The sequence below is a fragment of the Phycodurus eques genome, chromosome 12 (assembly GCF_024500275.1).
Source record: "Phycodurus eques isolate BA_2022a chromosome 12, UOR_Pequ_1.1, whole genome shotgun sequence".
Classification (NCBI taxonomy): domain Eukaryota; kingdom Metazoa; phylum Chordata; class Actinopteri; order Syngnathiformes; family Syngnathidae; genus Phycodurus; species Phycodurus eques.
The window spans coordinates 13,129,124-13,144,804 of record NC_084536.1 but is presented as its reverse complement, the minus strand read 5'-3'; the positions used below and the strand labels follow the sequence as shown (position 1 = coordinate 13,144,804).

The 15,681-nt window shown below is 42.1% G+C and overlaps 2 protein-coding genes across 4 annotated transcripts in view; one reads left to right on the top strand and one right to left on the bottom strand.

Moving 5' to 3' along the window:
- The window catches only part of hecw2a (HECT, C2 and WW domain containing E3 ubiquitin protein ligase 2a), a 40,632-nt gene extending 39,838 nt beyond the window's left edge, over positions 1-794 (bottom strand). For all 3 annotated transcript variants that reach the window (XM_061691823.1, XM_061691824.1, XM_061691825.1), the window contains exon 1: positions 648-794. The gene's annotated coding sequence lies outside the window, so the exon portion shown is untranslated. The remainder of the gene's footprint in view (positions 1-647) is intronic.
- A 1,220-nt stretch (positions 795-2,014) lies between these two features.
- Positions 2,015-15,210, top strand: LOC133410607 (lactase/phlorizin hydrolase-like). The gene is given in 20 exon segments (XM_061691999.1): positions 2,015-2,270; positions 2,843-3,193; positions 3,461-3,528; positions 3,666-3,743; positions 3,828-3,921; positions 4,280-4,364; positions 5,275-5,947; positions 6,534-7,182; positions 7,936-8,921; positions 8,923-9,487; positions 10,389-10,657; positions 10,730-11,020; positions 11,377-11,575; positions 13,333-13,464; positions 13,467-13,534; positions 13,784-13,890; positions 13,961-14,092; positions 14,183-14,406; positions 14,482-14,718; positions 14,788-15,210. Coding segments are annotated over 20 exon segments (5,679 nt in total). The 3' UTR covers positions 15,003-15,210.
- The last annotated feature ends 471 nt before the right edge of the window (positions 15,211-15,681 follow it).

Genomic DNA, 15,681 nt, shown 5'->3' with positions numbered 1-15,681 from the left:
CCAGCACAACAAATCCATTTTCCTCATTGAAATTAATTGAAATGCAATTAATCCAATTTGAAGCCAGCTCATAACTTTCATTTTGGCTCGCAGCACAAAGCAAAAATATCAATCAAGTGACAGCTCGTAACTCGAAAAGCTCGTAAGTGGGGACACTCGTACGTCAAGGTACAGGCCATTGTTTTCTCATGACACCATCCCCGCGTATATATTTGGAGTCTACGTTAACAATGAAGGCCTTGCTGTTCCGATACTATTTAGAGGGGGCAGCGTATGATTCGCTGACAGCTTATCCACAGGTTGGCTACCCTGCCATCTTTGTTTACTTTACACACACACACACATGACAGTATTTATAAAGAATACAGATCTGCTTATGCAAGACACTGAAGCAATGAGATGTGTATGCGGATTAAAATGATATGACACAACAAGTTCGTAACCCCCAACTTTAATCATTCTGCATTCATGTGTGCCTTGGATGGATTGCACTGCGTGCATGCATGGATGCATGCATCGCATGCATGGCTATTGGATTACTGTGGGAATCCCCTACGTCATTTTCGCTTCCACGCTCGAGCAGCAGCTTGCAAGGAGAACGCATGCATGCATACATCGAAGGCACGACTGGAAGCCATCGCGCTTACCTTTGACGCAGAGGCAAGAAAAAAACAAAACACCTAGGAAGAGGATGAGGACAGATCATGCTCTTCTTCTTCCCTCCTTGGAGCTCGTTATCCCCGCAGTCCAAATGAGGCGAGACGGGCGGGGTGCAGCCGCGGTTGCTGTGGGCCCCTCCCACACCCGCGCGCACATCCAGCCGTCACGTAGAGCGGGGATGGATGGATGCTTGTAAAAAAAAAAAAAAAAAAACATACAAAATAAGTCGTAGGATGACGTAGTGGTTCCTCCCTACTGCAGGTTTACTGAAGTTCTCTGATGTGGATGCATGCATGGAAACATGACAGCGGTTTTTTTGGGTCGCCACATGACGTCTTCAGGGGTTCCTGTGCACCACTAGCAAAAAAAAAAAAAAAAAAAAAAAGAGACAAAAAAAAACTGGTGGTTGCCGCAGAGCGCGAGAGCGCACGGTTGGCAACACAATGACGCCCCCTAGCAGGCCACTTCAATGACGTGCAGCAAGTCTTTTTAAAAAAAAACAACAATTAATTTCCAATTTTATATTTAATGATCATAATTAACAATCATTGTTATGTTTTTGTGTTACTTAATGTTGCATGTATTGCTAATCAATTCTATACCTATAGTATTTTAAATGTTTAAAGTATTTTTATTTTTTATTATTTATAAATATTTTTATTATATTCATATTCATCCATCCATCCATTTTCTACCGCTTATCCGGGTCGGGTCGCGGGGGTGGTAGCTTTAGCAAGGACGCCCAGACTTCCCATTCACACTGAATCTAAGAAGCATGTTTTCGGGGGTGCGGGAGGAAGTTGGAGGAGTTCCTTGGAGGAATCATAATTAAAAAAATGCAATACGTGCAAACTCCACACAGAAAGTCCAAACCCCCCAGTATTTCTGGGAATATTGAAAGAATCTTAGCTCATGTTCTGGCTCTGGCTACTCGGGTTTTGTCCGAAAACATGCATGTTAGGTTCACAGAAGACTAAATTCTCCATAGGTGTGAAAGTGAGTGCGAATGGTTGTTTGTCGAGCGGTGCCTTCGTGATTGACTGGCAACCAGTCCAGTGTATATCCCACTTCTCTCGACAAAAGTCAGCTGGGATCGGGTCCGGCTCCCTGGAACTCTCAACAGTGACTGAAAATGGATGGATGGATGAGAAATAACTGAATCACCAAAACACTATGACATGACAGTGGCGCATATCGCTGTCATTTTCAGGTTCAGAGTCTTTCGAAGTTTATCACACAGCTGCAATAAAACTCTCATGCGTTATCAATGGCACTTGTGTAACCAGGAACTCGGACAAAAACACGAGGGCTACGACAGCTGCTCTGCCTCTCAATCCATTCCATTCCAGCCACCATGAAGTACTTGTTCCTCGCGTCTCTGTGCATTACGTATTTGTACGATATCCTGAGCAGTGAGGTAAATGGTGGGGAGGTCTTCATGCTTCTCGCAGAGCCACTTCCGGACCACCGGAGCACGGCTCAGGCCGAGAAGTTGTTTAACTGCGGTGGTCCCATCCCTTCTGGAGCCCCACGGTACTTTGACTACCTTCGGAAAAGAGGTGTAACCCATTTCCAAGTCCCACTGTCCTGGCATCGACTCCTACCATCAGGTATAATCCTGGTATATTTCCCCCCTTACTTTTTTACTGTATGTGGTAATCTTGTGAAATAATTGGATGGAATAAATACGGTGAACCCTTGTTAGGTTATTCACAGTTCAGAATTGCCCATGTGTCATGTCACGAAAGTTTGTGCTCGTGTGTCACTGAGGCAAGTATGCTAACTAATACTATTGATGAGCCTCATGTGAAAGTGGTTTATTTGTGTTGACAAATTGAACTACCGAATACAGTTGTTTACATAAAATGGGTTCATGATTGTGTGCATACAAGATGCATTGAGTTGATGCTTTGGACCACAGTTAACAAATGCATCCAAATGGAATACTGGTTTGTGCTCTTTACCTCTCTACCTTTCCATGAAAATCTGAGCTCCTGGAGAAATCATAAACCCCTTTTAAAGTGCTTAGCCGCCATCTTGAGGTATCTACAGGCAATCACAAACCCCCTTTGAAAATGGGTGGGGGGTGTCAATTACTCGCAGAGTTTCGCTTTTTGTGACAGGGTGCAGTCCCTTCTTCCCTGTAAGGTTTTCTGAATCTGAGTCTGAATCCTACCCTCAGGCCTCCCCAGCCAGCCACAACAAACTGTGCTCAGCTGCTACCGTACTCTCCTGAATCAGATCTTGACTGCGGGTCTCCAGCCTCTCGTCATCCTTCACGGATCCACAGTGCCGGAAGCTCTGAGGTCCAAGTTTGGAGGATGGGAAAGCCGAGAGCTGCAAGGGATGTTTGCACTCTATGCAGAGTTTGCCTTCGGAGAGTTTGGGAAGCTCGCCCGCTCCTGGGTGATAATCAGTAATCTGGATGAGGTTTGGCGAGAGGGACCACCACACGATGAACGTTATCAGCAAGATATCCTCCTGTTGATCCAGAATATTTACCAACTTTACCATGGTAGCTTTGGAGACAAAGGTGAAAATGAGTTAGTAACCAAAATGGTTGACTTCCTGTTCAATTTCGTGGTTGAGACTTTTTCGTGTGTCCTGTTATGGAAGACGTGTCCACTCTGGTAGACAATTAGATGCAAAACTCTGGTGTGATGTATGTAATACATGGTGGATAGCTCAACCTAACCCCATAACACCTAAAATTTTTTTTTTTTTTTAAATAACCCATAACCCTAACCACTAATTTTAATATAACCCCTGGCCTTGTGCCTTTACACTTCCGTATTCACAGGGAAAGTTTCTATTGGGTTGAGAGCAAGTGACATCGAACTACTTTCGCAGATCAGAGATGCACTCACAGTAAGAGCCATCATCTGCACTTTTTTTTGTGGTCACTATAGAAATCTTCTTCAATCCCGTAGTGTCACTCCAGTGTGCTTGGGAGCTGAGAGACAACAACACGTGTGCTAAATTTATGTATCTCACGTTTTGTATAGATGGACTTTTTGTTGGTGCAGCTCGAGTCCAACTGCGCCTCCGCATTTAATTTGATTGAGGAGCTGACCAGGTTGCAGGTGTAGTCATCGTACAAAATATTTTTATTTATTGATTGATTTTTTTTATGCTCTCATATGTCAGACTTATTTCTTGTGTTGTAGATGTCCAGTAAGGAAGTGCCTATCCTGGTATACAACATGACGGTCTGTGATTGTGCGGACAGTCGGTTCCAGGCTTGTCGTAATTTCTTAAGAGGTAAAAGTAGCTTAAGGGTACATAAATGAATTGTGTTCTAGGGAGACCTAAATATGATCATGTTTCAGAGCGTGTAGTCCACCCTTGTCTTAAAAGTAATGGCTCTTCATCCAGTCTAGCTGCCAAGTCATGAGCAGAGAAACTTAATGTGGGAGTGTAATTATGTAAATTCACCAAATTGTGATGACACAATTCCCAAAATTCAGACTTTTTAGACATCATGAGCTCACAAAAGATTGACTTGGTTGTTTAATTTCACACTTCATTGATGGGCAGGCACACTGGAGTGCCTGCCCCGTTTAAACCGCTACAATAAACATTTACAGTGCAATAATTATGACTCTTGAACTCCTTACAGTGCTCAACAGCAACAATATGAAAATAGAAGGATGTGACATGGTGGACGTGTTAGGCAAGATGGATACGGAGGGTCTGTCTACCAGGTAACACTTTATATTGCGTAATTGCTGTGTTTATTATACATTTTCAATTATTGAATTGCCTTTTGTTGGCCTAAACATGCCTGAAAAACCAACAAATCTTTGACAGTGCATGTATTCTGGTGGAAATGTGGTGGTATGTTTTAAGGGTCAAAACTCACTCAGTGGTGCCCGCTGGAAAGTTAGACAAAAATCAACTATACACACCAGTTTCACAGATCAACACAAAATTAGGTGGTTTTGTCTTTTATAACAGGATAAATAATAAAGTCTCAAGGAGCCATGCCTGAAATTGAACAGGAAGTCAGATATTTTGGTTTGAAGTAGCTATTTCGGGAGAAATTCCAGACCCCGTACTTTGCTAGAAAGTTAGAAAACTATGAGCCCCCGACACCAGTTTCACTAATCCACACAAGATAGGGTAGACATGTCTATCATGAACGGATTCACAAAAAAGTCTTAGGGACCCATTCACCAAATTAAACTGGAAGTCAGACATTGTCTTTTCAAATAGCAATTTTAGGAGAAATTACAAACATTGTACTTCGCTAGAAAGTTGGGGGGATCAGCCCTTGACACCAGTTTCACTGATCAACGAAATGTCTATATAACAGGATGCACAAAAAACGTCTAAAGGACCCCTCGACCAAATTGAACAGGAAGTCAGCCATTTGTGTTTTAAACAACCATTTCAGGCAAAATTCCAGGTTCCAGATTTTGACGAACTCAATTAGGGAATTCACCCAAATGAGTCAGAAGCAGGTATATAACCAAGACAGATTAACAATGCTAAAATGCCAAGACATTTAATCTTGGAGCAATATGGTGTCAGTGCTGCCTTGTTTGGACCAAGAAAAAAAAGAGCCCTGCTTGCAGTATAAATGTGTTTTTTTGTGTGTTTTTTTTTTTGCAGCACTGGTGTCCTTGGATATTCTAGCGAAAAGACCAACAGTTACCAGACTGTCTGGGATAAATTTGGTGTCCAGCTCGAGTCCGAACGCGACATTTTGCTTAATAAATCCTTCCCCTCGGATTTCCAGTGGGCCACTTCCAGTGAGTCCTTCAAAGTGGAAGGAGGCTGGGCTGAAGGTGGGAAGGGAGAAACCATTTGGGATCGCTTCGGTCATGAAAATAAAGTTTTCGATAATCAGACTGCTGATCAAGCTTGTGACAGTTATCACAAGGTAGATTACGATGTCTACCTCCTTCGAGGGCTTCAAGTCAACACCCACCAGTTTTCCATCTCGTGGGCACGTATTTTTCCCTCAGGATATCGAAGGAGCCAGTCTCATAAAGGTGTACTCTATTATGACAAACTAATCAATGCTCTCATTAATTCGGGAATACAACCGGTCGTCACCTTGTACCACTGGGACCTGCCCCAGGAACTCCAGAATCAGGGCGGATGGACCAACGCTTCCATTATTGACGCCTTCAAGGACTATGCGGACTTCTGCTACTCCACATTCGGAGACAGGGTCAAGATGTGGAACACGTTCAATAGCCCTTGGGTAGTTAGCCACGCTGGCTATGGGGTCGGTGATCATCCCCCTGAAGTCCAAGATTATGTGGTGGCTTCCTACCAGGTAAGAGTTTTCACAATTTAAGACAGTTCCAAGGTGTCATAATACTGTATAAGGTTTCTGACATTAAAAAAAGTCAAACATACACAACCGATAAAGAATTAATGCACACTTACTTTCAGCTCTGGTCAAAATAACTCGGTTTTGCAGAGTTAAATGCCAAGTACGGCTTTGGTTACTATGACGACTGGGGATGGAGCTGGGGTGTTGTGAGGAAGCGTGAGCTACTCAGTGGTTGCAAATTGAGCAACCTTTACAACCCCTCTCGTGACATTTTTTTTAAAATTGGCAAGCAACAAATGTAGCAATATTTTTGGCGAGACTTGTATGAATCTCCCTCCAGAGCAGAAGTCCACCCCTAAGTGTCCAGACTCCAAATAAACTGGACGTGCATGATGCCATCGCTGGGTAATTTAATCATGTACACCCTCCTGCCCTGCAATTGGCTTACCCACCATCCAAAGGAAGACAAGCGCAAGCATTTAAAAAGTCAATTTTACATAATATGTCCCTGTGAATAAAGCAGTCAACAATGGTGTTTTGGGAGACAGAAACATTTCAAAACCGCTTTCACTCTTTTCTTTTCCAGGTGACTCATCACATAATCAAGTCCCACGCCGAGGCCTGGCATGTTTACGACGACAAATACAGAACCAAACAAGGCGGCAAAGTGGGCATCGCGTTAAACTCCGACTGGGCCGAGCCCTTGGATCCCTCCAGACCTGAGGACGTGGTGGCAGCGTACCGTTCCCTGCAATTCATGCTGGGATGGTTTGCTCACCCTATATTTGTGGACGGAGACTACCCGGCAACTCTGAAGAGTCAGATTGACAAGAAAAACAAACTGTGCCCTCATTCGAAACCTGCGATTCTCCCAGTTTTCACTCCCGAAGAAAGTCAACGGATCAACGCAACAGCCGACTTTTTTGGACTAAACCATTATACATCGCGGCTGATTAACAGCAGTGATGGTGGTTGCGCCGTGGGTCCGCAAGGGGTGGGTGACTTCCAGACCCATGTAGACCCATCTTGGTCCCGTACAGCTTCGGACTGGATCTATTCTACACCCTGGGGGCTGAGAAGGCTTCTTAACTACATCGCTCTGGAGTACTTAAACATTAAAAAAGTGCCTGTGTACATAACAGGGAACGGCATGCCAACAGAGTTTGGCGGGACGCCCCTAAATGACACCAGTAGGGTAGACTACTTAAGGAGGTACATCAATGAAGCTCTGAAAGGTTGGTCTCAGGAATTTCTTCTAATTCTTTCAGTATGTCTCTACGTATTCACAGGAGATAGGGATCAAGCCCTGCCACGAATAGCAAAAAAATTATAAATGAATAAAAAAACTGTATAAATGATGCCCCTACCTTAAAGTTGTTTATAACTGCCTATTTCCGTAGTTTAATCTGTAAACATACCACAAAGTATGATCCCACAGCACACAGGAATTGAAAAGTTGCCTGCTTTCAAGAAAAATCTTTGTATTGTATTCATATTTCTCTGAGAAAAAAATGTTGAACAGAAGGGTCAGATTCTTTTCAACAATTTTTTTTGTAGAATCTTTACATGAACAAAGATGTATTTTGTGGTGATAAAAAGTCAAAACCTTACAACAATAATGTTTTATAAACTTGTATTTGTATAAGATAGATATTTGTTTGACAAAAAAAAGTCATATATTTTCAAGATTCTAAGTAATATATTTTCAAGAAGTGGTATATTTTTTAGATAAAAAGTTGTATTGTTTAGATTATAGACATGTTGCAGGAAAAAATGTGTGTCTCCTTGCAAGATAAAAGTTTGTTTTTTTTCTAGTTATACAAAATATATTTTTGTAATGGAAGATCATATAGTGTATTTTCTAGAAATAAGTTGTGTGTTTTCGAGATTGCGATAGGCTCCATCTCCCCTGGACAGGATAAGTGGTATAGAACATGGATGGAGGGATTTATGTACTTCCTGATTTTTAATCATGTTTTGTTTCATAGCAAGACTCCTTGACAGGGTGGACGTGCGGGGGTTCACCGTGCAGTCGCTAATGGACGGATTCGAGGGGAGACAAGGCTACAGCCAAAGATTTGGGCTTCACCATGTCAACTTTGAGGACCCGGACAGACCTAGGACCCCCAAACAGTCGGCGTACTTCTATTCACAGGTTATAAAACAAAATGGATTTAGTAGTAGACGTGGGCGTGTTTTGAAAGTGACGCAGACACAATTTCAACCTCCCTTAAAAGCGTCATCTCCTTCAGAGGTTCCATCCAAGTCCAAGGTTACATGGGAGAGATTTTCCCAACAGTCCAAATTCCACCGGAAGATCTACCACTATGGCACTTTCCCACCAAATTTCACCTGGGGAGTATCGTCTTCTGCTTACCAAATTGAAGGTGCCTGGAATTCAGATGGGAAAGGACCAAGTATTTGGGATGTGTTTACCCACAAACCAGGTAGTATACCGGGTAACGCCAACGGAGACGTGGCCTGTGACAGTTACCAGAGATTCCGGGAGGACCTCTACATGCTGCGAGCTTTGGAGGTTAAGTCGTACCGATTTTCCTTGTCCTGGTCCAGGATCTTTCCTACTGGTCTGCGAAGTTCCCTCAATCTAAAGGGTGTTGACTTTTACAACAGCGTTATTGATGATCTTCTGGTAAATGGCATCACACCATTGGTAACGCTGTACCACTGGGATCTCCCTCAGGAGTTGCAAAATATTGGCGGCTGGGAGAGTTCAGGCATGATCGAAATTTTCGCTGATTTTTCTGATTTCTGTTTTTCTACCTTCGGAGACAGGGTAAAGTTTTGGATGACTTTCAATCAGCCGTACACCATCGCGTGGTCAGGATACGGACTCGGACAGATTCCACCAAATGTTAGGAAGCCAGGAAGTGCACCATATAGAGTTGCACACAACCTCATAAAAGCCCACGCCAAAGCTTACCATTTATACGATGAAAAATACCGCAAATCCCAAAGGTGGTCAAGTTTCTCTAGCGCTCAATTCTGACTGGGTAGAACCGAAGGACGTCCGCGTTCTACGTGAAGTGGCGGCCGCCGACCGTGCGATGCAGTTCCAATTGGGCTGGTTCGCGCACCCCGTTTTCAAGAACGGCGACTATCCCGACGCGATGAAGTGGCAGGTTGGAAACAAGAGCGAACTCCAAGGTCTGGCGGAGTCCAGACTGCCTAAGTTCACCGAAGAGGAAAGGAAGTACATCAGGGGAACCGCTGATGTGTTCTGCTTAAACCACTTCACCACAAAGACAGTAAGCCATGCCACTGCTCGACTCACACCGCCATCCTATGAATACGATCGTGACCTGACGGAAGAAGAAGACGCCGATTCGCCAACCACGGCCATCAAAAACCAGAGAGCTGTGGCCTGGGGCTTAAGGAGACTCCTCAACTGGGTCAAAGATGAATATGGAGCGCCGGAGATTTACATCACTGACTGTGGGGTTGCCACAGAATCAAAGACAAAGTGGGATGACTCCGCCAGGGTGTTTTATTTCAAAACCTACATTGATGAGGCTCTCAAAGGTAACGTAAGCTATTTTTTAAATTGACGTAGTATTACTTTGAATCATTTTCAACGTCTTTATAGCGTATGATCTTGATGCTGTGAAGGTAAGAAAATAGATGGTCAGAGTCATCAATTTTCAAGGTAAAAAGTTGTATTTTTCCCGGATTAGCTGTAGATAAATGAGGTTACGTATTTTCCATGATTTAAAGATATATATTTTTTAGCTAAAAGTCATTTATTTTCAAGTTAAAAATGGCATATTTCTGTGGGGGAAAAAAAAAAAAAGTATTTTTTGAAAAAAGGTGTACCGGTATAGTCTTTTGAGATTAAATGTCAATTATTTTTTAGATCAAAGTTATATATTTTCAGAGGTAAAAAAAAATAGACCAGAATAAAAAAAAATGATTCTGGTCATATTTGTTGAGGAAAAAATGTGTATATTTTCCAGGAAGAAAAGTCATTTTTCCAGATGAAAAGTCATTTTTTTCAAGGAAGGAGTCATAATTTTTCAAAATTGTCTTTTTATTATTGTTCATAGGTGTAATTTCTAAGATAGTTATGCCATAAGAGAATAAAATCTGACACTTTTTATTCAAAAGTTATGTATTTTTTAGATGAACTCATGAAAACACCAGATCTTCGAGTAAAAAGTAAAATAAGTAAAATATTTTGAGATAGAAAGTTGTAATACAGTAGTTTTAGATTAAATACAAGAGAACATTGTTTGAGATGAAAAGTTGCAATATTATGAGAATGAAATTGTATATTTTGGAGAAAAAAAAGAATGCGTTTTTGAAAAAAAAAAAAGTCAATTTCAGTGTGTAATTTTAAACCCAATATTGAGGAGTTAATGTCATATAATTTCTTGGAATCTTTCTTTCCACATCTTTTTAAAAATAATTTCCTCCAATTTGACAGCCTCAGATTTGGACGATGTGAAGGTGAGAGGCTTCACGGCCGCCTCTCTCATGGACTCATTCGAGTGGCTCTACGGGTTCAAAGTGGGATTCGGCTTGCACCACGTCGACTTCGAGGACCCGAACCGCCCGAGAACACCCAAGTATTCCGCTCATTTCTACCATCGAGTCATCAAGGACAATGGATTTCCCACACCAGAGGATGAAAAAATACTTTACGGAAATTTTGCCAAAGACTTCATCTGGAGTACTGCAACAGCATCATATCAGGCAATGTTGAAAAGTGACATGTAAAGCATACTTTTGTGTGTTTTCCTGATGTTTTGCATTGACTGCTTCTAGATCGAAGGAGGATGGAGGGCCGATGGAAAAGGTCTAAGCATTTGGGACAAGTTCGCCCACACACCTCTCCGAGTGTTCAACGACGACAACGGGGACGTCGCCTGCGACAGTTACAACAAAATAGATGAGGATGTTTCAATGTTGAGGCAACTCAAGGTGACGCATTACCGTTTCTCCATATCCTGGCCAAGGGTTCTTCCTGATGGCACCACCACCAACGTAAATGAAGCTGGATTGAGTTACTACAGTCAGTTGGTGGATGCCCTGCTCGATGCAAATATCCAACCTCATGTACGTAGAAATCTAAGTACCCACAAATGTTTTTTATTTTATTTTATTAGAATTAGGGCTACAGTGATAATAGAAAATAACTTACGTTATGAGACAAAGGTTTTTAAACATTTTACGAAAATAATGTCCATAATTTTCCAGATAAAACATTAAAAATGTTCAGTTATTGGTTATTGGATTGTTTTCAAGAAAGACTTGATATATCACATCTTTAATCTCACATACTGTATATACAATATTATTTTTGTAGTATATATTTTTTTTCTTTTCAGTGTGGCCCTAATACTAATAATAAACTAATAATAATAGTTTTAGATTTGCATCGACCGACCCTATTTTATCGTCTGTGCTGTTAGATCACTCTGTACCACTGGGACCTTCCTCAAGCTTTGCAGGACATTGGAGGCTGGGAGAATGAAACCATTGTGCTCAAATTCCGGGCTTATGCCGACCTCATTTTTAGCCGCCTTGGACACAAAGTCAAATTCTGGATTACCATTAATGAGCCGTACAACATCGCCAATGTGGGTCACGGCTATGGAGCTGCTGCTCCAGGTTTGTATATGTAATATGCCTCATTCACATGAGGCATTATTTATGGAAATTAGAATGCAAATCATCTTTATTGTCATGAAACATGAATATTCTCTAAATTAGTACTCTGCTTTTAACCCATCACAGTAGAGAACACAGCAAACACACAGTTAAGTTAATTTTAAAAATGGACGGAAGATAATTTTTTTTTTTAGCAAGACTCCTCCAACTGTGTCATGTGACTGCCTTTTCCCGGCGTGTCACGTTATTTCCATGATATTTAACGGATTACCATTTGTTTTGTCAGAGCCACACCCACAGTACATCTAAGGAGCAATCATCTTGGTCTTGAATGATTAATAATTATTAATTAATAGTAATTCTTTATCTTTTGTATAGTTTGACCACATAATGTCAGTGACGTATTATGAAGACTAAGCATAGCGAGTACCGATACCAGGTATCGATATGAGGCCAGTACTGGCCTTATTTCAAGGTAGGCCTACTGGGTGCTTGTGAAGGCTGCCAATACCAGCCATAGATACTTAATGCCTGGATCAGACTACAGAGACAAATTTGGTCTTTCACGATTGCAGTATATCAGATTACTGGCATAAAATCTCGCCATATCTCGGTCAGCTTTTGGCAACACCACACGACGTATTCCGATACCACCATATCCGTCTTTTACGGTCACTGGGCTTTATCTTGTCAAATCAAACACTGTCTGGGAAGCGTGACCACAAAATATGTCACCTTTCACCGCAACCGAATACAAGCATTACCGTGGTGACAGCAAGTTGTCAAAAAATGCATTGGCGTAGGCAATGTTGGCAAAAAAAAAAAAAACAGAAAAGAAAAAAAAGAGGGGAAAAAATGTGCGGTGTCACCAGGTGCTTGGGAGAGGACATATTGTCCTTTCAAGGATTGCTTGAGGTGTGTTCACATACTTTTAATACAATACGGCTTGCAAGCAGGCAACAAACGTTATGTAGCCTAGCAAGCTAGTGCTAGCACTAACGTTTGTACGTAAACATGCCGGCGTTCTGTTGAATCATGCTCTGAAGCTTTGGTAAAAATTGGTTTGTGTGTGTGAATAAACGTTAATAACAGTGACCAAGTATGTTGACAACGGCAAGCACGGAGGTGATGCGACACTCACAATACACAATCGACATCAAGTTGCGCTGTCGGAGAGTTGTCGTTGATATGTCACACTACACGGAAGATATATATACACATTTATATTTATATATATATATATATATATATATATATAACATGTTAGACTTAATTTTGGCGTTGTAGGGCTATCGCAGGGCCAAATCGTTGGTCGTGGATTATGTCACACTCCAAGATGTTTTGTCACTCCCGAGAAATTATGTCAGGCCTGATCTGGGAAATCGCCCGTGATAACAAATCGGACCAATATCGGGTATAAAATCCTGTGGTCTGACCTCGGCATAAGGCAAACAAATTGTATATTAAGTCGTTCTCGCCAGTAATTGACGCTGGATTGCGGCCGTTCGACACATTAGCGAATGATCATGTGTGTCACAAAGATAGAAACGTCTTTGATCACGATTATCTGTCATTGTGTATAGCGAAATGTTATGTATCAAAAGTATTACTGGTATTGGTAATTGTTGTGGTATTATGCTGGTATTGGTCTCAAAAAATTGGTAGCGAACATCCCCAATGAAGACACCTACGAACTATTTTAAATTGTGAAACAAAACGCGTCAAGCCCTTAATTTCCTCCTTTATTTACCATCCAGGGATTAGTTTCCGACCGGGCACGTTGCCGTACATTGTGGGCCACCACTTGCTCAAAGCTCACGCTGAGGCCTGGCATCTGTACAACGACAAGTACCGCAGTAAGCAGGGCGGAATCATCTCCATCACCATCAATTCGATTGGTCCGAGCCCAGGAACCCTTATAAGCAGGAGGATGTCGATGCTGCAAGGCGTGTGGTGCAGGTACCATGTTAGATTTTTTTTTTTTTTTTTTAAGTAATTTAATTAGAGATTTAACTAGAAATGTGCGGAAAAATTTGGGGTTTTGAATCTGGGCTACGGCCTTCCCATGTGGTTTTCTCCTGGTACTCCAGGTTCCTCCCACATTCTATTTTCCTTAGGTGTAAATGGTTGTTTGTCTACACGTGCCCTGCGATTGCCGAGTAGTCCAGGGAGTAGCCCGCTTCACCACCGTCTTTCATGTTGTTACAGTTCTACATCGGCTGGTTTGCACACCCAGTATTTAAGGGAGACTACAGTGATATGATGAAGACGATCATTCAAAAGAGAAGCCTCGAAGCTGGGCTGCCCAAATCTCGGTAATCTCAACTATTTGTTTGGAAAATCATCAATTTGACGGGTTGATTACTCAAATTTCTTTTTTTCCAGGCTGCCTGAATTCACCGCAGAAGAGGTAAAAAGAATCAAAGGTACTTACGATTACTTTGGATTCAACCATTACACCACCGTCCTGGCCTTCCCTGTGGATTACGGGAACCTTCAGCACTATGACGCCGATAGGTAAACCAGTTCAGACTTTGGTTTCCTATATTTTATCACAGTCTCCATTTTTTGTTGTGAATGTCAGAAAACCTTGTATGAGTATTCCAGAGGCGCGGGAACAATCGCAGATCGCACGTGGCTGGATTCGGGTTCGTCTTGGCTCAAGGTCTCGCCATTCGGATTCCGGAGGATATTAAACTTCATTCAGGAGGAATATGGAAATCCTCCTATTATCATCACAGAAAATGGCATCTCGGAGCGTGGGCCGGTGGATTTGAATGATTTTCACAGGAGTTACTACTATGAGAAATACATCAACCAGGTTTTGAAAGGTGAATTAAACAAACATGCTAACAGTAGTCTGGTTTTAGCGAGAACTAATTCATACAATTCTAATGTCCTCATAGCTTATACACTGGATGGCGTGGATATTAGGGGCTACACGGCTTGGTCATTGATGGATAACCTGGAGTGGGCCACGGGATTTTCTGAAAGGTTCGGACTCTTCCACGTCAATCACTCAGACCCCAAACTTCCTAGGGTGTCCAAGATGTCTGCTGCCTACTACGCCACCATTGTCACCTGTAACGGATTTCCAGACCCCGCTACCGGGCCGCATGAGTGTCTAAACCACGAGGTGGAAGGTCAGTTTGATTGATCGCCAGTCAATTGCAAGGATAGAAAAGCATTTCTTCTGTCCATCTTCTGTACAGGGACCAGTGTGCCCAGCACGTCTCCTCCTTCCGTCAACACCGTCAACTTCCTGGGTATCACTCTCTCCGCCGGTGATGCAGAGATTGGACTGTACTCACTGTTTGCTCTCTTTATTGTTGCCCTGCTTGTTGTCACTTGTTTGTTGTTTTGCTTCTTGAAGACAAAGAAACATTCTGAGGAAATCAGTAATATTCAATCAATGCTCAATAGTTAATCAAATTTCTGTAACCCATTGCATAGACTCCCCAAACACCAAGCCGCGGACCGGCACCAGACAAAGAAGTCAGTGGAAAGTTATTTAATGGCCAAGTCAATCACCTGACCTTAATCCGATCGAGCATGCATTTCACTCGCTGGAGACAAAACTGAAGGGAAAATGTCCCAAGAACAAGCAGGAACTGAAGGCAGTTACAGTTAAGGTCTGGCAGAGGATCACCAGCGATGAGAATTCAGCATCTGGCAATGTCTATGTGTTCCACACTTCAGGCTGTCCTTGACTGCAAAGAATTTGCAACGAAGTATTAAAAAGTGAAAGTTTGGAAAATGGATGGATGGATATATTTCCAAAGGTGCTATTGACATGAAATTTTCAATTTTCGCCAGTAATCCATGCATACAAAGAAAGTAGTACAAATAAGATCAGAAATGATGTGTAATAATGTGAAATAACAGGGGGAAACTATTGAACACATGAAGGGAGGTGCAAAAGGGCACGGAAAGCCAAGAAAACACCTAAAATCTATCAATAATCTAACAGAAATCCAGCCCCTTGTCAGTGCAAATGAATATCAGCTGGTTCAGTCCTAATTGATGGCCTACAAAAAGGTCTCATTGCCAAGATGGCAATTGGTTACAGGTGCTTCTAAATGTTCCAAACCAACGAAGAAGCGGTG